Raw genomic sequence first — 25,805 nt, 5'->3', positions numbered from 1 at the left:
TTCATAACTCCTGTCCTTGACATTGGATGTACCTGGGACTGACACCAAGGGCAGACAGGCACACTGGTGGGTGGCTGCTGGGTGACAGGGTATCACACTGCCCACCCTCCCTGGGAGACTCCATCTGATGCTCACAGCCCAGACATCATGGCCTAGAAGGACCAAGAAAGGCCTGCAAGGTTGGGGGAGAAAGTGAAGCTGGAGGGCAGGAGAGAGGAGCCAGGCCGGCTGCCAAGGGAGACTGTCACCACGCTCACCACGGTAGGCGGGCAGATGACAGGTGGCCCACCGTGCTGGTGCCCGGAACGGTTCTGGTGCATGTGACGGTGCACAAACCCCATGCTGCTCAGCCCAACTCCCCAGCCCAGTCCCCACCCCAGGTCACAGGTCACATGGAGACAGACCCCCTTGGGTGCCCTGGTACACTGGCCAGGGCCCGGCAAACTAAGGGCCACCGAGAGCAGCTGTTGACCAGGAGGTACCTGCGGAGGGACTGGAGCAAGTGGCTGCAGGGGTGCCTGTGGCATCTGAACGGGCTTCAGCTGAGCGGGGGCCACCACCTGGGAGGTTGGGGCCAGGTACGGAGGCAGGTGGGGGGGCACCGGCTGGAGGGGGCCCACAGGCTGTGGGGCCAGGACCTGCGGCAGGGGTGTCGGCTGGGCCAGTGGAGGAGGCTGCAGGAAGAGAAGGGGCTCCCCTTAGACCCCAAACCTGCTGAGAGAGAGGTGCACCCCACATGCTTAGACAGGACAGAAAATCCACACCCTCGCATGTGCACAGTCATGTGCACACAGACTCGCACGCACATACACAGCCTCACACACATTCCCTTGCATGCACACCTGCACAGTCTCACATACACATACACTCACACACCGACCCTCGCACTCCAGCCAGTCTGGAGCCAGGCACAAGGCAGACCTTACAGCAACATTCTGAGTGATTAGAGCCTTCCGTGCACAAGGTCCCATAAATGCCACATACACACACATGCACATGAGAGCCACCCCTACCCCCATCCAAACCACAGGACTGGGGGAATCGCAGAGCATGAGAGCAAAGGGGCCATGGCTGCTGCTCACAGACCTGGGCCCCAGGGCCAGTAGAGCTGCCGCCTGCTGCAAGGCATGGCGGGCTGCAGCCACACCAACTCACCTGCTGGCTGGGGGGTGCTGGCTGGCCTGGGCCTGTGGGCACAGGGGCACTGGGCGGCGGCAGCACAGGGGCGAAGCTCATCACCGGCTCCGGGAAATGCTGCTGGAGGAGAGGAGGGCAGGCGGGGGCCAGGACGGAGCCCACCGCCAGGCCAGGCTGCGGAGAGCACCAGGCCACACTCAGCAGCTGCTCTGGGCCCAGCAGGGCTATTCTCCCGACCGGGGACCCCTTCCCAGGAACATGACGCAGAAGAAGCAAAGTGTGGCAGCCCCTGCAGCATTATTCACGACAGTGAAAGGCCGCAAACAGCCACAGCTCCCAGCGAGGGAACAGTCTGGCACATCAACCCCATGGAATATTAAGCAGCCAAGAAAAAGGTCATTGCAGAGGCTTTGCAGAACTGTGGAGAAAGAACTATCAGCATGAGGCATGTTGAGGAAGACCCCAGACCATGCAGCCTCAGGCAGCAAAACCAGCACAGTGGGCACTCAGTAGAGCTGAGCTCCTCCACCACTCAGGTGCAACAAGGGAAAGAAATGGGGCCCCACAGATGTGACATGACCCCCAGACAGTGGCACTGTGAACACAAACTGCAAAAGAATTAGAAATCTGAGCATTCACAAAGCGGATGCCATTAAGGAATTGCTGCTCATTTGTTAATTTTGTTGGTATAATAATGGCATTGAGTTCTGTTCTGTAAGAATCCTTATTGCGCAGAGACAGAAACCGAAATATTCATGGGGGACGTGTCTTACTGTCTGGGATTTACTTCAAAACAAGGGGAACCTGAGGAGCAGGCAGGCTGCTGAGGAAACAAGTCTGAACGTGGGTCCCTGATTTTGAAGCTGGGCTCACAGTTCTTCTACCCTACCACGAGCCCATGAGCATTCATTCTCTCCCGTGGGGTCCTCTGGATCATGTAAGCAACAGTGATTCTCAAAACTGTCATCATTCACTTTTTTTTTCAAAATCTGTGCTTTATGAAAAGCAGTGTGGGGTGAAGTGGGAAGAACAGGTGTGTTTGGGATTGAGCTGCGCTTCTGGATTTACCTGAAGCCACAGAGCGGAATGAGTGGGCCCACCTGGACCAGACTGTCCATCCACCAGCTCTGGGTACCGTGCACAGCTGGGGACCAATGGCCTCGTGTTCTAGGGGCCCCTGCTGCTGCTGGTTCTCTTCCTTCACTGGGTCCCGGGGGCATGTCACCATAACAACCCTCCCCAGGAAAGACACAGGGGACAGGCTAGCACACAGTACACCTAGGAGCCCCCTCCAGGCCCTAGCCTTTTTGTCTGAAGTGTCTCCACATCACTAGGCAGAGAGACGGGAGAAAGAGCTTGGGCCTCCAGCCCATGGTAGTGGCACCTGTGACCAACTTGCTCAGGCCTCCTGGCTTATACACTGACATTGGGACTGGCTTCATCACCCAGGCCTCATGAGGACTCAGCCCAGCGGGAACCCAGGCAGGGCGTACATGGCATGCCAACGGGGAAGCCCCACCCTGGGCTGAGGGATGAGAGCTGGGCAGAATGTTCTGGCTTAGCCCCAGTTTGGGTGAGCCTCAAAGCCAAGAACAACCACTCTGGAGTAGCAAGTAGCCTATTTTTAAGGGAGCTCTTTCTGCCACTTAAAATCATATTTCACTTCATTTTGTAAAATGCACAAAATTGCAAATGCAAATTGCAAAGGAGTCCTGGGGATCCGGTCAGCAAAGGCACACTTGGCAAATGACTTCAGCTGCTTTTCCAAAGGGACTTTCTGGGTCTTTACGACAGCCCAGCCCTGCGTGGACAGAAAGGGAAAGGGAACGTCCACAGCCAGTGCAGACAGCCTTCGTGCAGGGGCGCAGCAGGGCACCCAGCAGGACAGAGGTGGCCAGAACAGCCCAAGCACCCACACTCAGCCAGCGCCAGGAAGGCGGCCACAGCTCTAAGAGTGTGTGAGTGAGAAACACGTAACCAAAGCTCCAGACAGGAGTGGCCCGCTAGGGAAGGGGTACAGACGGCCCACCCCACAAATCGCCCTCAGAGGACCCACTGCCTGGGTTCACAGGCAGCCTCTCTGTGGCTAGGCACTGGGACTGGGAAGTGAGTGTTTTACTTTCTTTAGTGTTAAAAAAAAAAAAAATCAAAATCAAAAATAAATGCCCAATGTGACCCCACTCATCTTAGTCTCTCCCAGATCTTAGGAATCATCTCACACATGCACTCATGGCCCGAGGCTCCCTCCCTCATGCTTCTCCAAGCAGGCTGCCTGAAAGTGTCCCCCACGTCCTGCCCTGGCTTCATGGCTCTGACTTTAATGGCCGCCAGGGCTGGACAGTGACAGGGGTCTCAGGTTTCATTATTAACCAGTGATGCTTCCATCATCTTTGGAATCTTTAAAACAGTCTGAGGTAACATCCCAGGCCCAGGGCACGGTCACTAGGAGCCATGCTGTGGCTACGAGTTGACACTGTCACAGCCTCTCAAGCCCTGGTGCTCCAACAGCATGACTTCCTATCTAGCAGGGCTTCGCAGGGGAACTGTGGTCAGGGACGAGCAGTGCTGCGCAGCCTGGACGGCCCACCGCAGGGGCTCTGGAGCCCCAGTGCCCTCAGACTAGGTCGTGGGGACAGGGTGGGGCTGGCGCACTGACTCACCGTGGCCGCGGGCTGCTGGTAGGCCCCCAGCGAGGGCAGGCTCTGCGGCAGGCCAGGCCCCTCACTCACGGGGGGGCTGCACACACACTGGGCCTGGGGCGGTGCTGCATCCGCCAGGGAGCCCAGCACCACGCTCTGCTGGCTACTCTGCGAGTCCGAGTACACCGTGGAGCCCTGGCCACTGTCAAAGGTGCTGTCCGCTGGGGAGGACAAAAGCAGGACTTAGAGACAGTATCTCCACACACTACACAAGCAACACTGGCTGGTCTGGATATTTTCTTCTGTAAAAGAAAAGCTTGGCTGTTTTTCCAGATCACACAAATAATATGTGCATGTGGTTTAAACAATCAACTGCTACAGAACAGTACTGGAGAGGCTGTCATTGTGTGCCCACCCCAACACACTGATGTCTGGCCAACACAGCTGATGTCTGGCCAGCACGATGCCAGGGTGGCTCCATCTTGCCAACCCTCCCAGGAGGCAGGTGCAGTCATCCTCCTCATTTACAGACAAGGAACCTGGCATGTAACTGGCCCGGCAAGGCCTGGACAGCAAGCACTCAAGCCAGCTCTTAAAGGTCTGAAGAGACTTGGGAGGCTTCTGGAATGTTGAAGTTAAGAAAAAGCAAATTTCTTAATTGCAGAGGAAACAATAATCACTTGTGTTCTATAAGCGGGGGAGGGTATCTCAGGACTCTGACCACCTTCACACATGGTCGCAGGGGGCCTGAACTGGGAGGATCAGAGTCATGGGACCAGGTCTAACTTGATTGGAAAATGGAGCCATGGCCCCCCGCCCCTAGAGATAGGCCTTGAAAGGCAGATGCAGCTGGCATGCAGAGGACGTGAAGGAAGCGGTGGCACCAGGCGTCCACGGCCCGAGCCTCCCCAGAGACTCCTCACACGAGTCAGGCCAGATTGGCCCCACCAAACCCAGATGCATCAAACCCATGGGGGAGAAGACAGAAACCCCACAGCCCACAGGCTTGCCTCACCCAGACGTGCCTGGGAATGCTGTCGCCTGCGTGGCCGTGCTGTGAAGAGGGAAAAGTGACAGCTGTCTGCAATGGTACTTTGGGTTTACTGACTTCCAGGTTCCAAAAGCTACAAAAACATGAGCGTTTGCCACCTGCGAATACCAAGCTATTTTCACGGGGGGGCAGCATTTCAGAGTGAGTATTGTGTCCATTTACAATTTAAACAAGGTAAAGGGGAAATCTTGTTGGCTTCACACTAAAATGATTTTTTTCCAGGGACTGAGTACGACTTATTTCAACCTAGGAGGACATAAGGAATGCTGAGGTTTAATTGTGCAAAACCAATTAGACACGCAGCTCTGATTTTTAGTGAGCTAACTGGTCATTAAAGTGGTCATTTCCACTTAGAGAGAGGGCGGGAGGGAAGGAAAGAAAACGTGTACAGACCTGACACGTTTCAAGTAGAGCAACTCTAACCATATGTGTTAATGCAAATGTGTTCACTTCTTGTGTAACTACAGATTTTAGAAATCATGTCTGAACCTATTGACAAACTGTGCTATTGCAGCCACCAGCTGTGTAAATGGAGCTGGGGAAGCCCCGCTGAGTCTGATCAGGATGGCTGCGGGGCAGATACGCTGTCGCATCTTCCAATGTGCGAACATGTGTCTGTCTGCCAGTCTCACGCCACAAAGCAGGTCCTTCTCAGCTCCCGTGTGTGCTGTCCGGTAGCCCCACCGTTCACCTCAGGAAGCACAGCACGCACTGCCACCCCGGGCACCCTGCGGTCGGATGGGAGAGTGAAGACAGGCCTCCTCTTCCAACCAGAACAGACCAGTACAAGGTGCAGAAGAGCATGCCGGGGGTGTTATCCACCATTGAATAGAGGGGGATACAGGAGTGTGCATGTGTGCACATGTGTGCCTACAGATGTGTGTGCATATATACATGCACACATGAGTGTGCACAGGTGTGGGTGTGTGCTCACATGTATGTGTGCATGCATGTGCCCATGTGGGTGGGCGGTGGTGTGCATGTGTGTCCATGTGCGGAGTGTGCATGTGTCTGTGTACCTGCATGTGTCCACATGTGTGCATGTGGGGGGTGCCAGTGGATTCATGCGTCTGCATGTGTTCATGCATAAGTGTGTGATGGGCTACATATGCAGATTATCTCCAGAAGGACAGTTAAGAGACTGGTAGCATCTGTTGCCTCTAGGGAAGACAATTAAGTGACTTCTATATACCCTCTTAGACTTTCTGAATTTTATACTATGTGACTATATTATCTATTTTAAAGAAACTTCAAGAGCATTTTTGAGGAGTGTGGCTGTAGCCTCTGCACAAGTCAGACTGGAAATGAGTTCGTTTGCAGAAAGAACACCTACACCCCCATTGAGCTCATCAGTTGATTCAACATCTCCATCTGATTTTCTCACAGTGGATCAAACCTGAAGTATGACATCTGACCACAAGCAGAACACATTTCCAGATCCCAAACTATCTCTCTTCAAAGTACAATAAAAGCAGATTTTAAAATTCCCAACCTAGAAATTATTTACCCAACAATTATAATTTTAAAGTATGCATTGCTATGTCGAATATGGAGAAAGAACTTTTTCCTATAAAAATTATGTGCTCTTTAATTTTTTAGATTTATCAGAAAATAAATGGAACAATGATGTACTAATTTTGTTCTCCAAAGCAAACCTGAGCAGGTTCGATTGAAATAAATAGTAGGCAAACTATTAATATCTCAAAGCGATGACTACTTGTGAATTTAAATTGCCTACTTTGAAGAACTAGCTATTTTAATGATAAATGAAGGATGTGCGTATTAAATAAATTAAACAGACTATTTCAGTCTTTCCACATGAACAGCTGAAATACTGGCCCAGGCAGGTCCCTGGGCTCTGTAATTCTACTCCATGTGTATTCACAGAACGGATGAAGCCATGTCCCTCTGTCCTGAGCTCACTGATGAATTTTTAGGGCATCAAGGGCGAAGGCAGGACATTTCTGTCCGTATGTGCAGAAGACACTAGATTCTCTCTACTTGGTCTTAGATGAAGTCAGATTCAAAGTTATTCCCACCAATTCACTGGTAACACCCCCTTTAAAAATGTATAAGAGGTTTTGTCACTAGAAAGGAGATAATATTGGCGACAGATGATCCCTGGGACAAAAACCACAAGCCAAGACAGTGGCATACTCCATCAGTGGGACAGACCCCATGCAGCAGCCACTGCCAATACCTCATCTGGCCCTCGTGTCCCCCCATGAGGCAGGGACTGTAATTCTCCTGACAGGACAAGGAACCTGCCCCAAGTCCACAAATCCACAGCAAGGAGCGGGACTAAACCATCAGACCCTACTGGCTCAAGGCACATTTGTCCCCATCTGTCCTGAGAAGGTGGACTTTAGCAACACTTAACCTCTTCTGGTCGCCAATCACTGGGAAATGTAGGGAAAGCCCTAAGCCCTTCCCTAAACCAACACTCACCCGCACCTGCTGGCCACACCCTGCAGGGTGGGCTGGGGGCGTGGGCCCCAGACTGGTCAAGGCATCAGGACCCACATGTCCCAGTGTCTGGGGACTATCTGCAGGCCCCACCACCTTGCAAGCACACCCTCTTCTGAGGCTCCTGACATGCCCCAGCACAGAGGGTGCTGGCAGGAAGTGAGCTGTCACAGGGCACATTCCAAGGGCCCACTACGCTGACCTCCCTCCCTTACAAAGCATTCTAATAAAGAGAGAGGACTTCATTTTTCTTTAACCCACAGCTGATTTTTGCAGTGGGGCTGGGAGGGGTGCCCACGGAGATCCCACTCTGAGCACTCACAGGCCAGGGAGGTGGCGCTGGTCGGCAGCGTGGGTGGGAGGAGGTGCTGGTTGACCTCCGGCTCCTCGGGCTCCGGTGGCCCAGGCTGGCCAGTTTGGGTATGGTAGGTCACCTGGACCTGCAGGGGCACAGGCGGACCCTTGGCCTTGTCAGGGCTGCCAGAGTCCCTCTGCTGCTTGGGCTGAAGCGCAGGCCAGATCCTCTCTCGCCGCCACTGGATCAGTGCCACACGGTCACGGATGGACTTGGCCACAATCTTCACATCACTCTCGTGGAAGAATCCAGACTCAATCTGCAAAGGCAGTCACATTGTTAGTGTCACCAGGGACTAGCCCACCCGACCCCACACCCCTCACCTAAAGTGCTCTCCCCTCACCCGGCTCATTCCTCAAAGGACACTCTTGTCATCCCACGAGTAATTATTCCACCACTGAGTGTAAATTCCCCAGGGCCCAGCTCTGGGACAGCAACTGGCACATGGCAGGTGCCTGCTGAGTGAGGAGAAGAGAGGCCACCGACCGGGCCCAACCTGCCTCCCACAGGGTTGACAGCAAGAGTGAAACCCAGAGCAATCAGGTGGCAGGTCCTGGGGGCTTCACAAGCTCTCAGCCCACCCAGGGCTGGCCACACACAGGAAGGGGTTCCTGGCTGTCTCTGTGCTCAGGGACAGGGACAAGAAGGTGCGGGGCCAGCACTTTTCCTCAGCATCTTCTCAGACATCTCAGAGGCTGGGGGGCTGCCCAAAACGGGGAATGGGGACACACCCAAGTTCTAAATGGAGCAAGCAGTTCATTTTGTAATTTGAAACCAGAAAGGTGTGCACAGATGCCTGACAAAATTCTAAAACCGATTGACCAAGCAGAGCATTTGAGAGCATCGTAAAGGAGCCCCGAGATCACCAGGAAACATCCTGAGCATGCCGAGAACAGTCGCGGCAGGCTACATTCCTTCTCTCTGAAGAAAGAGACCCCTTTTGGAGGGGCTGCCCTCGCTAGGCTGCAGGTGTGGTGACAATAGCAAACACATGAAAACTTGTCAGAACTAAGATTCCAAATCCACCTGAGCTTTCCCTCCTTCCTGAGAACTTCAGCCCTAAAGTTACTGGGTCGGGCAGGACGGGCCAGACATCTGTGGGAGGGAGGAAGGCCCATGCTGGACGACAGGCGTCCTGCTGGGGGCCAGCTGCACAAAGCTGACCGGATGAGAAAGTATACTAGGAATAGTGGGAGCCACGCTCCTCCGACATGGAAAGCTGGACTCGAGAATAGGAACCTTCTGCTGGGTGGGAATTGGAGCTATTGGTATGAACCATACAACAGACATGAATAAACACAGACACAGACTGCACATGCATGCATCGATGTCTGCGTGTGCGTAACCATGCAGACACACAGGCCCTTGTGAACTGTGCCCACTAGGAGGGAGCAAGAAGCACCCAGAGCTCTGCCACAACAGGAAGCCAGTGCTGTTCAGAGAAGTGGTGGCTCAGTGCTGGGCAGGACAAGGACAAGGACGAGCCCGACAGTGAGGACATGTTCAGAAGATGACGGGGACATGCAAAATGCCACGGGAGCCAGCACCAAGGACCTCCTGCTGGCAAATCTGGGACATTTTGAACATCAAAATGAACAGTGATACGATGATGGCTTGAAGGACGTGTCCACAAATTCTGACACATATTTTGCATCTGGGGGATGTAAATAATCTGTGGCAGCAGAAGGGATGAGGTGTCACTGCTGGTGTCGGGTGGGAGGCCGTGGGGGCCTCTGATCTCCCTGCCTCCTCCTGTTTCTCCCTCCTTCTCTCTCCTCTGTCCCCCCACCCTCGGTGTGTCTCCATCTCCCTCCCTCCCTCCCTCTCTCAGGGATCACCTGCTCTAGCAGAAGCTCCAGCACGAGCAGCATTCTTACGCTCGCACCACCTGCGGGGGAACTGAGGTCTCCTGCCCCAGCCCAGCCCATGCCGCCACCGCACTTCATGAGGGACCCTGAGCCAGAGGCGCCTGCTGAGCTGTCCCATCCCTGACCTCGGAGACCGCGAGGCCAGAGGCATTTTAAGCACTACATTTGGGGGTAATTTGTTAGCCAGCCATGGGCAGCTCATTCGTGGAGTATAATCCATTGAGGAAAACCAAAAGCTGTGAGTACGTAGAGAGAGAAAGAATTAAGTAAATGGAAAGTTTGACAAGAAACAGGCCATTTATGGAGTGTCCAAGCACCTCCCCACGAGACATGCACGGTCACAAAAGTCGAGAGCACCAAGCGCTCAGAGCCAGTGTCCTGCCTCGCAGAGACAGGCGGAGCCACGTGCCCCAGGGGGACACACACAAACCCAGCCCCTTCGGTAAGACTCTCGCAGAGACATAAGGCCTGACCGTGACCCACCCACACAGTGACGCCTCAGCCCTTCCCCAGGGTCAGGCCGCGGAAGTCAGGGGCTGAAGGGGCCAAGGGGACACGTGATGGCATCATCGGCACATCTGGGGACCTGAGCAGCTTGAGGGCGGGGTTGGGGTGGGCACACGTTTCTGATACTTCCCAGTGCTGGCTGCCCGCCTGGCGGTGCAGAAAAGTGTCCCAGTTAGTAGGAAACAGACATGAAAGTGTTCATGGGTGAAGGGGAATCAGGTCGGGCACTTACTCTCAAATAGCTCATGGAAAATAAACAGTTCTTTGTTGTAACCTTGCAATTTCTCAGTAAGTTTGTGATTATTCCAACAAACTTTATTTCAAAAGGCAATTCTGTTTGACAGAATGAAGTTCCCTAATGGAAACTTCTCCTGACTCAGGAGAGGGGTCAGCTGGGTGTGACCAGGGGCTGACAGCTCAGTCAGTGGGACCCACTCACATTTGGGGTCCCCACTGACCCAAGCCCCAAGGCTGCTTAGTGGCAGGGGCAGCCCAGCTAGAGAGGAGGAGGGTGGTCTGTGCTCTCGGAGGCGGCACCGGGTGCCAGGTCCTCTTCTGGCCTCAGAGTCGGGAGTGGACTTTTTCCAGGGAGCCCCAGAGAATGATGCCAACCCTAGGCAGCCTCACCGGGAGGTCGAGACAGGTGTCCTCCCTGTCGCTGGTACTTGGGGGTGGGTGTGTGCAGGAGGCCAGCCAGAATTGCTCTGCCGGGGCCTCTGTTCTTGGGAAGCACACAGCTCGGTCTGTTCCGAAGGTACCCGGTGACCTCGGGGTCACACCCAGGCTGGCAGCCCCACCCTCACCGCCTTGGCCCAGACACCTGACCAGAGGCTGCTGAAGACCAACCCACCATCATTTCTATTTTCTGCTGCTCGGCAGCCCACAGCCCGTTTTTTCTTCTGAGTCTGTCTTCACCGTCAACCCCAGCCTTCCTCTCCAAGGCGTTTCTTCTATTTTTTCCCAAACAGGGAAGAAATTAGCCACATTATCTGCCACACTGCCATGTTCCATCATTGGAGGTCATGCAGGTGGAGGGAAGGGCTGGGGCTGCCATCCCCTCCCCTCGAGGGTCCCGCTGCAAAGAGGTCACTTCCAGATCAAAGCCAGCCCAGGTCCCACAGAACCTGCCCTTCCCTCTGCCTCTCTCTGGGGCATCTTTGCCCTACACCACCCCCTCGTCATATTTGCTGAGAGCTGACTTCAGAGGGAGCAGAACTGCGCCCCATCCTCATCCTCTCCTGCCCTCAGTCCCCTCCAGAAGAAAGTCTAGTCTGGATTCCAGGACATTCCAGACCTAACACTTGCTAGTTTCAGCTTTAAGAACAAGCACAGCACTGGCATTTCCCTAGCCTTGGTGAGGGGCTGCCATCATTTTGTTTTCAGGGCATTGTGATGAGGCCCCCAGCAGGGCGGCAGGACCCCAGGGAGGTGGGAAGGCCCCGGGGCCCACTGAAGGACTCCGGTGTCTCAGATGGACGGGAAGGAGGAGGGTGAGGTTAGAACCTGGAAAGGCGCTGGGCCCGGCAGGACCTGCGAGGCCTAGCAAGCGGCAGGGGAAGAGCTGAAAGCACAACGGGACACTCAGGGCCGTACTCGCAGCATGATCCCCACCGTGCATGTGGCGTTCAGCTCGTCACAGGTGGCTCGTGAGGCACTGGCCTCCCCTGTTCCTATCAGAGTCGGGGATGTACACTATTTCATTATTGTTCTTTAACTGAGCACGGGTCACGTCCCTTCTTCTGCACGGATGCTCTGTTTCACAGGCAGCATGTCTCACGGTGAAAAAATGTGGGGCGGGCAGAGGTGCCGGGCGCAGAGGGGCCTCCGCTGTGTGCTGACGCAGAACCCAGCCCAGGAGTTCAGCCAAGTGCCAGGCACTTGTGTGGTAACAGGCACAGGAGGCCGTGGTTGAGGGGACAGCCACATCCACAACGGCCCTGCAGGAGGCAACGGGGCCAGGAAGCAGTCTCCGTGTTGATGAAAGCAGGGACCAGCCGGATCTCAGGAGCCTCCTCCTGGCTCACCTGCTTCGGAAGCAGCTGGGCAGAGTCCAGAGCATGAGGTCCAGGGCACACCTTGGGCACCGTCATGATCTGACAGCGGAACCGAAGCCAAACTGGGAGGCAGCGAGGTCTGGCTGAAGCACAGACGTCTGGTGCCGCTTGTGTGCGGTCGTGGGCACCTCCCAGGATGCGCCACCCGTGCAGGAATCAGTGCTCAGCTCCGGCTCAGTTCCAAATCCCTTTCGCCCTCCCCAGCCCAGCACCTCGACTATATTCGTGGAAGGAATGGGAGAACCTCATTCCACCTGTCCTTCCTAAGGTGATTTCCCAATAGCAACCCCCCCCCACCCCATCCCTGCCATCAGCCCAGACCTCAGCACCCCAACAGAGACACACCCTGCAAGGCCAGAGCCAGCGCAGCCAGCCCAGGACCCTGCTCATCCTCACCCGCCTCACCTGTGTGAGACTCCTGCAACCTGTCCCTCCGTGAAGCCGCCTTCCCTCCTCCCTGGTGGCCCTTGTGTGGTCCCTAGCCCTCCTGCTGAGTGGCCAGCAAGATCCCCCAGAGGGACGCTCCCAGCCTGTGGCCAGCACCCCAATGCTCAGCTCACAGCTGCACACCACCGCCTGCACAGCACCGCACTCAGCACTTGCTATCTGTGATGAAAGTGTGAAGGGACACTATGGTATCAACGAATAGAACTGGTGCTCCTGAAGTCACAGGACGGATGTGCTAGTAATTACGTGAATGCAAGTGACAGCAAACCTGTGGCGATTAAATTTGAAAATGTACCTCTGTGCACCACATAAGGTCATCAAGAGCCATGAAAGATCCCTCCAGGAAGCACAGAGCTAAATGACCCCATTACATCTGCTCACAGCAGAGCTTTCTGTGTCTGGGTCAAGATGTGGCCAGAGACAAGCCAGGTAGGGGTGGGCTGGGCGAGAACACAGGTGCCACCTTACAGCATCTAGGGTGACTCTGCAGCCAGTTCGCAGGAGGAGCCCCACAGAGAAGCCAGCCTGAGGGACATTGCAGCCATCCACACTGTGTGATCACAGCCCCAGACACAGGCCACCGTCCAGGGAAGGGCAGAGCCTGGCCAGCAGCCTGAGGAGGCATCTCCTCCCTTCCAGGAGCCAAGGCCCTGCACTCAGGCACCCGCACTCACCACCCCTCCCACAGCTGTGGAGAGGCTGGGGGTGGCCTGAGGCAACAAGGCATGTCCCGAGCAGCCCGGCAGCCCCAGGGCCCCGGACCCCTCAGCCACATGGCAAACCCCACCAGCAGCTCTGTTCCAGCTTCCCTCCTGGGAGGTCATGGCTGCAGGAAGCCCAGCTGCAAGGCTGCCGTACCCTTCCTGCACCGACCTCGCTGCACAACCTACACCCAATGCCCCATCGAACCCCTCATGCACCACATACCCCGATGGACGGGCAGCTGCCAGGAGGAGCAGAGTCTCCAAGTCAATGAACCCAAAGCTCACCACACCTACCCCTCCTGGCTCTGAAGGCTCACACACCTTTCAGGGCGCCGCCCAAGCCTCAGTTTCCTCATGCGAGTAGGGCCTCCTGCAGCGTGGCTCCGCGGGAGCCGGTGCAGGTAGGCCACCCCTCCCGCCTCCGCGGACCCCACCCAAGGGCACAGTCCGCCCCTCGCGGAAACTCAGCCAGGCCTGGAGAAGCGAAGCTCGTGAAGAACCATCAGCCCGAGACTTGTAACATACGGACATTTTCAATAGATGTTCTATATTCAGTAAAAAGCTTATTCAAACAAAAATAGAAAAAAGAACACGCAACTTTGTGGTCATGCCACATGAACAAAGGGCTCTCCAGCAGTGAGCGTGCTGGGTTTATTTCTGCTCAGTCCTTCCACTAAAAATTAGTAGCTCATTTATTTCTAAAGCTCAGCTATTTAACCTGCAATGCTGAGAGACTTTCTATACTCGCATTCCCACTGGTTTTCCCCCTTGTGACTTTCTTGCTTTTGTCTGTTCCAGTGCAGACTTTCATGCCCTTGTTTCAATTTGTCTAATTGTCTGTTTGTTCATCTTTGGTAATTTACAACAAGGCCCCACACGGGGGCTCTCAAGAGGCACCACTGGCCCTGTGGCCCCTCCCAGGCCAGGCTCTCACCACTGTCCCTCTCTGGGGTCAGCTGCCAGTCAGTGCCCAGCAAACAAGCCCTATAACCCCAGCAGAGGTGTGACCACACCGTGCTCATCCAGACACCTTAGCTGCCCCTGCAGCCTAGGGCAGCACCACCCAACAGAGCACGTCAATGATGGAAATGTCCAGTGTTCGAGACAAAGGCCACTAACATGTGGTACTGAGTACTTGAAATGTGGCCAGTAAGACTCCAAAACTGAATTTTAAATTTTAATTAATTTTAGTAGCCACACATGGGCAGTGGCTACCCCTGAATGGCGTAGGCCTAATGAATCGAATCAAAATAATCTAGCCTGGCATTCAAGTCTCTAGAGCTGTCCCACCTCCGCACCCCTGCACCATGCACCCTGCACAATTATTATGACCACATTGCTACCACCTGGCATCAGCCAGGCCTCTCCTCCAACCCAGACCTGCGCCTGGACCTCTCCTTTCCATCTCTGCCAGCCAGCTCCACCTCACCGGCCCTCTCACCCAAGCCCACCAATGCAGCCTGGCCTGACACCACGACAGAAAGTGGTCATTCCTGCACCCCACCACCCTACCAGCTCCTCACCCAGACAGGAGGAGCAGGAAGGAGAGAAAAGATGGAGATGGACCCCATCCACTGCCTTTCTGGGTGGAAAGTACCAGCAACCAAAACAACCATGACAGTGTCACCAAAACAAAAGGAAAGGCATGGGCCTGGTGTGGTGGCTCACGTCTGCAATCCCAGCACTTTGAGAGGCCGAGGCAGGAGGACCACTTGAGGCCAGGAGTTTGAGACCAGCCCGGACAACAGAGAGAGATCCCCATCTCCACCAAAAAAAAAAAAAAAAAAAAAAATTGCCAGGCATGGTGGCATGTGCCTGTAGTCCCAGCACTAGGGAGGCTAAGGCAGGAGGATCACTTAACCCAGGAGTTAGAGACTGCAGTGAACTACAATCGTGCCACTGCACTCCAGCCTCCAGTCTGAGTGACAGAGCAAGACCCTATCTCCTAAAACAAAATGAAAATAAATAAAAAATGAAAGGCAGAGATCCCAAACTCAAAGCCACCACACTGAAGCAAAGTCGGCAAGAGTTTGGCCAAAGCAAACGAGGCCTTTCCAACCCTTCAAAGTTCTCGTTCCACCCTCTCCACTTTCACACACGAGTCCTCCACTGCACCACCTTGAGCTGCTCATCCCGAGTCCCATGCAGGGCAGGAGAATTCCCACCTACGCCACGCCACCACCATACAGACGTGGCTGAACTGCGAGACCCTCCCAGCCCATGCCGGCCACTCCCCACTGGACGGTTCACGCTCCTTCTGGAACAAGCTCCCCTGAGGACTGCTTTTGTTCCAACCTTTGCAAACCACATGCTCCCAAAGCCTGCAGCCCAGACTCGCCTGTGGCTTGTCTGAGACCCACTTACCAGGCACGTGTAGCTGCAGGAAGCGCGCTTACCATTTCCTGGGCCACTTCATCGGGTGTCTCCTTCTCCAGGTCAAAGGTGAACTCTATGGCTCCGTTGTCCTTGGGCTTTCCCTTCAGTTTCTTGGGGTCCTCAACCCAGAGCCGCAGGGCGATAGTGGACTTCCTGCCATGGTCTTCCTCTGCAAGCTCCACTCTCACGCCCGTGTCCTCTGCGAAGAAGGCGTGGCTCAGCAGGTCCTTGATCTCATACCTAAAGGGAGAGCAGCTGACAGGCAGGGGCATGGGCGCTGGGGGCCTCTGTACCCCCACTCCTGCTACCGTGGCTGGTGCGGCCACACGCGCCATGGCTGAGGATGTGAACCTGCCGAGCGCCTGATTGTCAGAGGCCTCAATCCAAACGTCTCGGCCTAAACATTGTGCTCCCCGGCCTGTTCCCGTGTCAGAAAGTCCTCTGACTTTACTACCTGGTAGGCAAGCTCGGCCTGAGTTGTATTTCCTTAACTCCCAGGCGGCGAGGAAAAAAATTACAACCTGAATAACAGTCTTACTACATAGTGTTTTAAGACTTCCTTTTTTCTCCCTCATTATAAAAAGAAAACACGCTCATTGAAAGAGATTCAGTGAATGTAAAAAAGAATTTTAAAAAGCACCAGGCCTCCCACGATGCAGATACAGCCCCTGCTAACATGCTGGGGGGCTTTCAATTGTCACAAGAGACATCTGGCCTCAGAAAGGACTAGAATGCAAACAGAGGAGGTGGAATCCCCACCCCGAGCCCCCCACTCAGTGCCACAAAGCGATGACATTTTTGGAGGGCCTCATACAGAAGGAGAAACTGGTGAGGCAGAGAGGAGGGAAGAGTGGGTACTGAGGGTGAGCAAGGACCTGCAGAACCTGGGGGTCCCGAGCCAGTGTCCAGCCACGGAAGGGTCCTATACAGGGAACTGGGGCTCTGCTGTTGGTGTCTCTCTGCTGCCCATTTCTGGGCTCTGCACAGCTTTGCCACCCAAACAAGCATCCCTAACCACTAATGAGCTCTCTTCTCTAGTATAAACAGAACCACACAGCATGCACTGTTTGGGGTTAGGCTTTTTCCATGTATGATGTCTGCAGAGTCATCGTGTGGCTGTGAGTATCAACAATCCATCCCCGCCTACTGCTGAGGGGTGTCACACCGGATGGTGGGTGTACCCCAGTTTGTTTGCGGGGAGGGAAGACCAGCTGTGAAGGACGGGCCCTGCTCTGAGGTGGGGAGCTGGCTTTGCAGAGTGGCTGGAGTTATGCTACTTTTGAGATGGGTCAACCAGCCAGATGCATAAAATATACAGCTTGGGGGTTCAGAAGGGAGACCAGGACTGAAGCCTCATCTGGAGTCCCTGGCACGGAGACATCCTCTAAGGCCATGGGAATGGGCAAACCCACCTTCCATGATGCAGAGAAAAAGCAAGGAGGGGCCGGGCATGGTGGCTCGCGCCTGTAATCCTAGCACTCTGGGAGGCCGAAGCGGGAGGATCGCTCGAGGTCAGGAGTTTGAGACCAGCCTGAGCAAGAGTGAGACCCCCGTCTCTACTAAAAATAGAAAGAAATGATTTGGACAGCTAAAAATATATATAGAAAAAAAAATTAGCCGGGCATGGTGGCGCATGCCTGTAGTCCCAACTACTCGGGAGGCTGAGGCAGAAGGATTGCTTGAGCCCAGGAGTTTGAGATTGCTATGAGCTAGGCTGTTGCCACGGCACTCTAGCCAGGGTGACAGAGTGGGACTCTGCCAAAAAAAAAAAAAAAAAAAAGCAAGGAGGGGCAGGGGCAGGCCCAGGCACTCAGAAGCCACAGGCTGGCCTGGTGAGCACCAGCGAGCCAAGGAGGGTGTTCTCGAACAGCACAGAAGGATGTCGGGCCTGACCTCCTTGCCTGCATCCGCCACGTGCACCCAGAGCCAATGTGCCCAGCAGCTGCTGCTGACATGCCCGTGCACCCTGGCCTGAGCCCACTGTCTTCTGAAGTTCTCTCTTGTCAGGAACACGGCGCTAACTGCCAGCTGGAGTGATTTCAGCTGGAGACCCCAGAACCCAACACCACATTGAAACTCACCTTTCCTCCTTGTTTTTGCAAATACATTCCCCAATGATCTCCTTGATTTCAGGATCGTGCACCTTCTCAAAGCTTGCCGGCTTGATGCCCTGGGAATGGGAGAGCAGAGTTACCTGACCCTGACTGGCTGCTGTCCACAGTGCAGGGGACCCCTCTCCAGCCACAACCAACTACATATGCTGGACTTAACCTCCACAGACTACTAGGAAAATGGACAAAATATGCAAAATGGCCATGTTCAGACACCAAATGATGGGGCAGTGCCTGACATGGACTCTGAGAGAAAGGGATAGGTGAGCCAGTCCCTCCCACAGCCCCGGCTCACTGCCCGGAACCCAGCAGAGCCCAAGCATCCCACTGAGCTTTGGGATGGAGCTCAGAGTTCAGGGAGGCTAAGGAGGCCACAGGGAAGAGAGCAACACAGCTAAAACAACTCCAGATATCTGCACATGGGTCCCACAAGTGCATAGTCAACCCCACAGGGCTGGGCAAAGAACAACAGGGAGACGCAGGCAAAACAATTCCCAGAGTTCACACAGGTCAGGAAATGACACATTATGTACAATGTACAGCATCCAATCAAAAATTATTAGATATGCCAACAAGCAGGAAAACATGATCCATGACACTGCAGAAAAACTATCACCAGAAATAGACCTGGAAATGAGAGAGAGGATGGAACTTGCAGACAAGGAGGTTAAAACTCATTATAGCTATGTGCAAGTATTTAAAGGAAATGAACATAAGGAGGAACAGAAATGACAGAAAAAAGAACCAAATGGAACTACAGATGAAAAGCACAACATCTGAATTGAAAGTTTCACTGGAGCAGATGAACAGCAGATTAAATACTGCAGAAAAAAATGAATGAACTTGAAGATGTAGCAATAGATCAGATGGTCGCTGAGGCTCTGTCCCATTCATTTCAGAATTGGGGACGCTAGCAAGGGCAAAATATGCACATGACATATACAAAACTGGAGTCACAGAAGGACAGGATTCAGGGGGGCAGGGTATAAAAAATACTTGAAGAAATGATGGCCAAAGATTTTCCAATTTTGATGAAAACTGTATGCCCACAGATGCAACAAGCTCAAGCCCCAGGCAAGACAAAGCAGAGTAGGGAATAAATTGGAGAGTTATTGGACACGGGGATCCTGCCTTTAAGTCTCTGCTCCCCACTGTGTGAAGCCAGAAGCCTGGTTTCCTACCATTTAGGTCTCCTATGGAGGACACCTTCTCAGGTTCCCCCTGCATCTGTCAAAGCAACCATTGCCCCGGCAACAACACGCAGAGAGCACCTCCACCTAAGCTGCAGAATCTGATACTGAGGTTAACACCTTAAATATAGCAGTCAGTTTCCAGAAAGGTGTTGATCAGAGCTTGGCTGCGAAGCCTCCCAGGTGGGGCCACGAGGGCCTCCTGTGCCAGCTGCCCCATCACTTCAGAGGCTGGTGGAGGAACTGCGGTGACCAGGTGGATGGGATGCTGCCCAGAGAGTGGGGCCTTTCTAACCACACCTGGGCTTCTCTCCGACTCCCCTCCCTGAGGGTGCAAGAGCACTATTTGTGGTCACTGCTGGCCATGGGCCAGGCGGCTTTGAGGTGGGAAGCCCCCCTCGGCCAGCCAATGGCCATGCCTGAAGGGAGCAGAGTGCAAACCCAGCAGCCAGACACAGGATTTCAGGAGCGGGGGTAGGCAGGTTTTGTCTGCAATCTGCTGGGTTGTTGGTTTTTTTTTTTTTTTTGAAGGGAGGTACGGACAACTAATTTAAAAGTTTTTAAACACATCGAGAGCATCAACCATCACATTCTCCTCCTTCAATAATATTTAGCCTTCAAAAGCTTCACCTGGCTTTTTTTTTTTTTTTAAATATAGAGAACATAAAGCATAAATTTCCCCAAAAGTGAGGGGGAGGGAGGGAGGAAGCCATGCCCACTGAGCCCTGGCTGCTGGAGCAGATACATGAGTGAAGACCCCCAGGGCCAGAGTTAAGGAGGAAAACCAGGCCCATGACCCAGCCAGGTCCCTGAGAGACCACCGTCCATGCCCCTCAGGGAACCCAGAGGCCCCTCCCCCACCCCACACCAGCACCATTGAGGCCTCACAAATGGAGCCCTAAGTCTCTGGAGCCCCCCAGTTCTTCCCACCACAGTTGGCCCTTGCCCCCCTTAAGAGCTGCTGCCCACAGCTGGGGGTGCCCCCTCCTCCCAGCACCCACAGGGATGCTGCACCGCTCTGGGGTTTCTGACTCTGGCCCACAGCACCACCCAGCAAGGACTCTGCCTGCCTTCCCATGTCCTCAGGGCTACACAGCCAAGTGACTGACAGCTTAGAATAACCAAACACATATAATCTGCAAGAAGGGCTTAGGCAGGAGGGTCGAGGACCATGGCCCCTTGTGCATCCGCAGAAGCAGCCAAGGAGCCACACAGCTGCCCAGGGCAGAGCGGTGTGGAGGCGCAGAACAGCCCTACCCGGTCAGGCATCCTGCAGAGCGGGGCTGCCAGGCTGGGCCTGCACCCCAGGCTGAGCGGGAGGCGGTGAGGACTGCAGGGATCCCAGCAGCCAGGGGGCCCTCGGTGCAGACCCTGCACCAGGGCCTGCCCTGCGGGCCTCCCGGCCTCACCACAAGAGCAAACGGACAGTGCAGAGATGGGCACAGGGGCCCCGGCCCAGCCACTCCACCTTGGGATGTGCTGTTTGAGCTCCCTCCACCCAGCCGGGCCCGCCACAGAGGGAGGACAAGACCGATCTGTTTGTACAGCTGAAGCCGCCTGATTAACTCAAAAATCACAGCGACAGCAAAACAGGGATTAACGTTCCCAGCTGCCCGATGCTGACAACTGCCCAGAGACTCGCTTGGTCTAGGGGTAATGGCTCAAAAAGAAATCAAACCATTGTTTCAAAATAAAGAAGATGGAAAATTCAACATCCCTGGGGCAGCCCAGAGGGGCCTCTGCGGTCAGGCAGCCTGGGCACCCCTCCGGCCTCTTTGAGTCTCAGTTTCCCTGCTGTCCCGGCTGCACAAGTGACCCTTCATGGCTAAGCACTGCCCATGGTGCCCTGTTCATCACCATCTCGGTTCCCCATCTGTAAAATAGCCTGGTTCCTTCTTTACACAGCTGCCATGTGGACTTCACGAAGGCACACAGAGCCCAGCCAAAGACATGGCCCTAGCCCATCACTGTGTCCCTGTGAGCAAGGTGGCCAGGTGGACTCACACAGGTGACCTTCCTGTAGATCTGCGCAGCATTCTGGCACTCTGAGTAGGGGTACTCCGAGGTGGCCATCTCCAGCATGCACATCCCGAAGGCATAGACATCGACAGACTCATCGTAGTGCTCCTCGTACATCTCAGGGGCCATGAACTCAGGGGTACCTGTGCCCGGGAGCAACAGACACAGCAGTCAGCCGGACTCTGGCTCCTGGGCCCAGGAATGCCAGGAGCCAGTGTCCCAGGACCCTCGGCCACCCAGAGCCCCATGTCCCCCTGCCTGTCCCATGGTGCCCTCAAAACACCAGGCCCCCAAAGCTAGGCCTGCCCCACACTCAGGAAAAAGGCATGTTCTACAAATAGCAGTTTCCAGAAATTCCACCTGCAACCTCATGATTCCCGGCATAGCACCATCCCCTGCCCACAGAGCCGGGAGACTGGGACTTCCCAGGGGACACTGTCCGGACCCATAAGGAGGCAGAACCCTGGGCACACTCTCATGTGTGGACATCATGATCCTGATGACAGACTGAGCCTTGGCTGGCACTCAGACACCCTGCAGCAGACAGAAACTTGGCAGTTGTCACAGAGCTACGTATAACTGCCAAAATCCAGAAAGGCCCTAACTGTCCCCCAAACAGGGGCATGGCTAGGTACCCTGGGAATGCCCCCACGACACAGTGTCATGTAGCACGAGACCACCAACACCACTGAGGACAGTGCCAGGGGAGGGACAGATACCATCCACCTGACAGGTACCACAGACTTGTTAAGACAGTAACCGCTCTCGCTATATTAAACACAAAAGGTGCAAAAACAATATTTGCACTGAGTTGTTTTTTTTTTTTAAGAGACAGGGTCTTACTATATTGCTCAGGCTAGTCTCTAACTCCTGGCCTCAAGCAATCCTCCTGTCTCGGCCTCCCAAAGTGCTGGGATTATAGACATGAGCAACCACGCCCAGCCTGCACTGAAGTTTCAAGGGCATGGCAAACCTATGACAGCTAAGTAAAATGATACAAGATGACACACACATGCTCGTTGGTCTCAATCTATATAAAACAACACACACACAGTGAGATGATATCTGGGAGGTGAGGCGATAGCTGATATTTCTTTTACTTACACTGGTTTGGGGTTTCTAAATTTTCTATTATAATCTTTTGCTTTAATAATACAGCAGTTGTAAAAAAAAAAAAAACTTTTAATTAAAATAGGTCCTACTGAATGTCTATCAAGCTGAATGCAAAACAAAAATAAAGGGGACCAGAGACTTCAATAAGGCTGCTTTCAACATCTCTGTATTTGCTGACTTTGAAAGATTTTCAAAATGTTCTAGTTTCTTTTAAAGAGCAGATGCAAACTCATTACTGCATTAAAAAGCACATGCTAGAGTTTTGTTTACTCATTTCAATTTAACATGTATTACATGTTCATCAGAGAAAAGTCAACATTTTGGATAAAAATGGGGAAAACAAGAATGTATGTTTAGATGTAAGTATATGCATAAAGAACTCTGGAAGAATTCATGAGAAATAACAGAATTTGAGTCAGAGGGACCTTCCATTGGGAATTTTACCCTTTTGGATTTTTGAGCCACATGATTATACTGAAAATTTGCTACCCTGGGAATTTTTAATTTACTATTTCAAAATTTCTTTCTATCGCTAAGCTTGTCACTGAATAGTGAATGTGCTACCCAGGCTGGGGCAGGAAGCACAGATGCCACAAAAGCCCCAGGTGGGGGGCCACAGGCAGGAGCGGCTTGAGCTACAGCTGCAAGCCCAGCCTGGTGACAATGTGAACACCTGCTCCCTGTCCCCTCCCACCCTGCTGGCCTGTCCCGGATGGGCCTAAACCATCACGGCCACTAAGGAGGGCCCTCCACGGTGGCACTGGGCAGACAGCAAGATGCAGCAGCTGACTCACCAGGAAGCCCCCGGCTGCAGGAGGGAAGCGCTCGCTCCCCAGGGCCTTCTCAGTTATCCACAATGACACCCACACTACCTGAGCCCTGAGACCCTGAGGGATGACTTGCCCTGTGACAGCAGAGAAGACCACTACAAAGCCCTTTCCTGCTAGGAGGGGCCAACCAGAAGCCTCAAGGGCACATCCTGAGCCCTCACCTCAGCCCAGCCACTTCTGTCCAAAGGGAGGAGACTGCAGGGAGCCCCATCCCCAGGGCTGCTGGGCAGGAAGCCAGGAGCTGAAGCAGCCAGTCCCTGGTGCCTGTGGGGACCCCACTCGCCCAGCTGCCAGCACAGCGCAGGGTCCAGACGGGAGGCAGCAGGGTTCCTGGGCTCTGGCTGGGCTCTGAGACTCTCAGGAACCAAGGACCCTGCTCCGCAAGAAACACCCAAGGCCTGAACGGCCTGGCTCTGGGGGCGAGCTGGGGTTGCCAGCAGGTGGGGGGGCAGCTGCAAGTGGGGGCAGAGGAACCCTGATAACTAACGCCCACTTTTATACATGCGCTTGGATGCTGATACTTGGACATTGGCACACATTCCCTCACACTGTGGCCATTTAAATCTGAATTTTAGCCTGGCCATGGTGGCTCACGCCTGTAATCCTAGCACTCTGGGAGGCCAAGGCGGGAGGATCCCTTGAGGTCAGGAGTTCAAGACCAGCCTGAGGAAGAGTAAGACCCTGTCTCTAAAATAAAAAAAAAATAAAAAATTAAAACAAATCATAATTTTAAAAATAACACGGTTCATACACATACATGTGCGTCCAGTGGACAGTTCCACCTACCATGCTGCTCTGTGGACAGCTGTCAGCCCCAGAGTCCCCGCCCACAGCCCCCTCCTGCACACCTGTCCACACCCGAGGTCCCTGTAGATAGCCGTGTACGTGAAGGTGAGGATGTCAAGCCCCGTCTCACTCTGCCAGCCGAGACCCACGTCATCGGGTACTGTGAGCCCCTGCGCTGCCCCCCAGGAGGCAGACAGGGCTCCGTCAGAGTGGCCTTTCTTCTTTTTAACAAGAGAAGTGGCTGCAGTTCAGCCTGTGTGGCTGTGAGGCCGTCTCAGCTCCTGGAGGGTGGGCGGTGAGTGAGAGGAGGGAGGGACCTGATCTAGCCTGGCGCATTTAAAATCACCTTTTAGCCTGTGAAAACCACCCTGCATTAGAGTCTGCCTGTTTCCAGATCTGTAATAAAAGACAAACAACTTCCCTATGGAAATCAAAGATTTCTTAGCCCTAACTATCCAACCAACACAGCCCTCATCCATGTTCTCACTAGACAGGCAGAACTCACCTCCCTGTCTCTCAGTGGGGTGCACGGGCAGGTAGCACCTGCTAGGGGGACTGCACACCACCCAGAGTCACCCCAGGACTTCTCTATGGCTGCAAGGAAGGTCTAAATGATGTACCCATGGCCGTCCAACAGCGCAATCTCTCTCCCATCCTTTGCCTGGCACGCCCAGCTCATCTCAGGCAGCCTGAGACTTTTTCCAGAACAACTATCTCCAGAGTTCACCTTGGCCTCTTAGTTCATCCACCGCCAGGCCTGGTTCCATCAATAACTTCCTCCAGGAAGCCCTCCAGATGGGCAGGGCACCTCCAAGGCCCCCAGGACCCTGCTTACTCACGTGGCCTGTGCAGCCGTGGACACCTGCAGCAGGACTGTGTTCCCTCATCTCCATGCCCCTCAGGGCCAGCCAGGCCCGGCCCAGCACACACAAAGCAGCCAAACGCACTCTGTGAGGGTGGGTGGCCCAGGAGGCCAAACCTGGTTAGCAACATTGAACACACATCTGTGTAAGAAGCTGGCACCTGGGCGGGGCCCAGGGGTAATGTCCGGGGCCCTCACAAGGAAGACAGCTCCAGGCACAGGAACACCATCCCCTCAGTCCTTCCACTCCTCTCCCGGAACCGCCCTGGGAAGCCGGCCCCGAGCCAGGCCTCTCACACAGGACACATCGAAAGTGCAAACCACAGCACCTATGACAGGAGACCTGCACAGCCACAGCAGGAACAGCCACAGCACCAGCTGCCCCCAAGGGCATCTCAGAGGGGGACCCTCCTCCTGCGGAGATGGAGCCACGGCCTGAGGCTGCCCTTCTGATGGCACCATGGACCCCAGGAGGACACAGACCCAGGAGGGCTCAGCCCGTTTACCACCAGGGTCACAGGTCAGGGTACCCTACTGACAGGCCTGGGGCAGCTTCCTATTAATAGGCCTGAGGGGAGCCCCTGTTCACAGACTGTGGGGACGCCTGGGTAAGAGGCCTGGGCTACCAAGGAGGGCCCTCCATGGTGCTGGTGGGCACCCCTCACCCAGCCACAGCCCCCCACCCAGCTGTTGGCCCCTTGCTAAGGGCCTCTCTGCCCACTGCCCCAAGGGCGTCACATGACTCATTTTCCAGGAGTGTGGGCAACCCAGGACACTCCTGGTCACAGCCTCTCTAACCACAGTTTCCCGGGCTCCGGCTGAGCAAAAGTATGTGACACCCCGTGTGGGGCTCAAGGTCCCACTGTGCCCGCCAGAAACACCCAGACTTCAGCTCAACCTGACCCCAAAACTTCAAATCTCGTTTCCAAGAGGCCAGGGAGCCGACCAGCCAGGGGAAGCCGGGGGGCTCTGCCGGGCACCTGAGCTCTGGGGTGTGGGTCGTGCTTCGTCCTGATGTCTACTTCTGAGGTGGAAGACCCCCAAGCAGCCCTCCTGCCTCCTATGCCCAGGGCCTGAGACCAGGACCCCACCACTTCCGAGGCCAAATTGGCAAAACCTGCCCAAACTGTGGGGAGCTCAGCACCCCGGGGTGTGGGCTCTCCACAGCCTTGGCCGCGGCTCCCAGCCCCTCCGGGATGGAGCGCAGACCCTCTCCTACCCCACCCATTTCACAGATGGGGAAACTAAGGCCTGTGTCAGCCCCTGCTCCCCATCACTTGGCTCCTCACA

The 25,805-nt window shown here is 54.6% G+C and overlaps 1 protein-coding gene across 1 annotated transcript in view; it reads right to left on the bottom strand.

Annotated features, from left to right (window-relative positions):
* WNK2 (WNK lysine deficient protein kinase 2) overlaps positions 1-25,805 on the bottom strand; it is a 123,057-nt gene that overhangs the window by 56,660 nt on the left and 40,592 nt on the right. The window contains exons 4-10 of the mRNA XM_069472094.1: positions 20,910-21,067; positions 17,686-17,774; positions 15,625-15,844; positions 7,616-7,907; positions 3,798-3,997; positions 1,156-1,311; positions 483-674 (exon numbers count right to left, since the gene is read on the bottom strand). Of these exons, the coding sequence (XP_069328195.1) occupies positions 483-674; positions 1,156-1,311; positions 3,798-3,997; positions 7,616-7,907; positions 15,625-15,844; positions 17,686-17,774; positions 20,910-21,067 (1,307 nt within the window). The remainder of the gene's footprint in view (positions 1-482; positions 675-1,155; positions 1,312-3,797; positions 3,998-7,615; positions 7,908-15,624; positions 15,845-17,685; positions 17,775-20,909; positions 21,068-25,805) is intronic.

The sequence above is a fragment of the Eulemur rufifrons genome, chromosome 7 (genome assembly GCF_041146395.1).
Source record: "Eulemur rufifrons isolate Redbay chromosome 7, OSU_ERuf_1, whole genome shotgun sequence".
NCBI lineage: Eukaryota > Metazoa > Chordata > Mammalia > Primates > Lemuridae > Eulemur > Eulemur rufifrons.
This window is presented reverse-complemented; position numbering and strand designations above follow the sequence as displayed.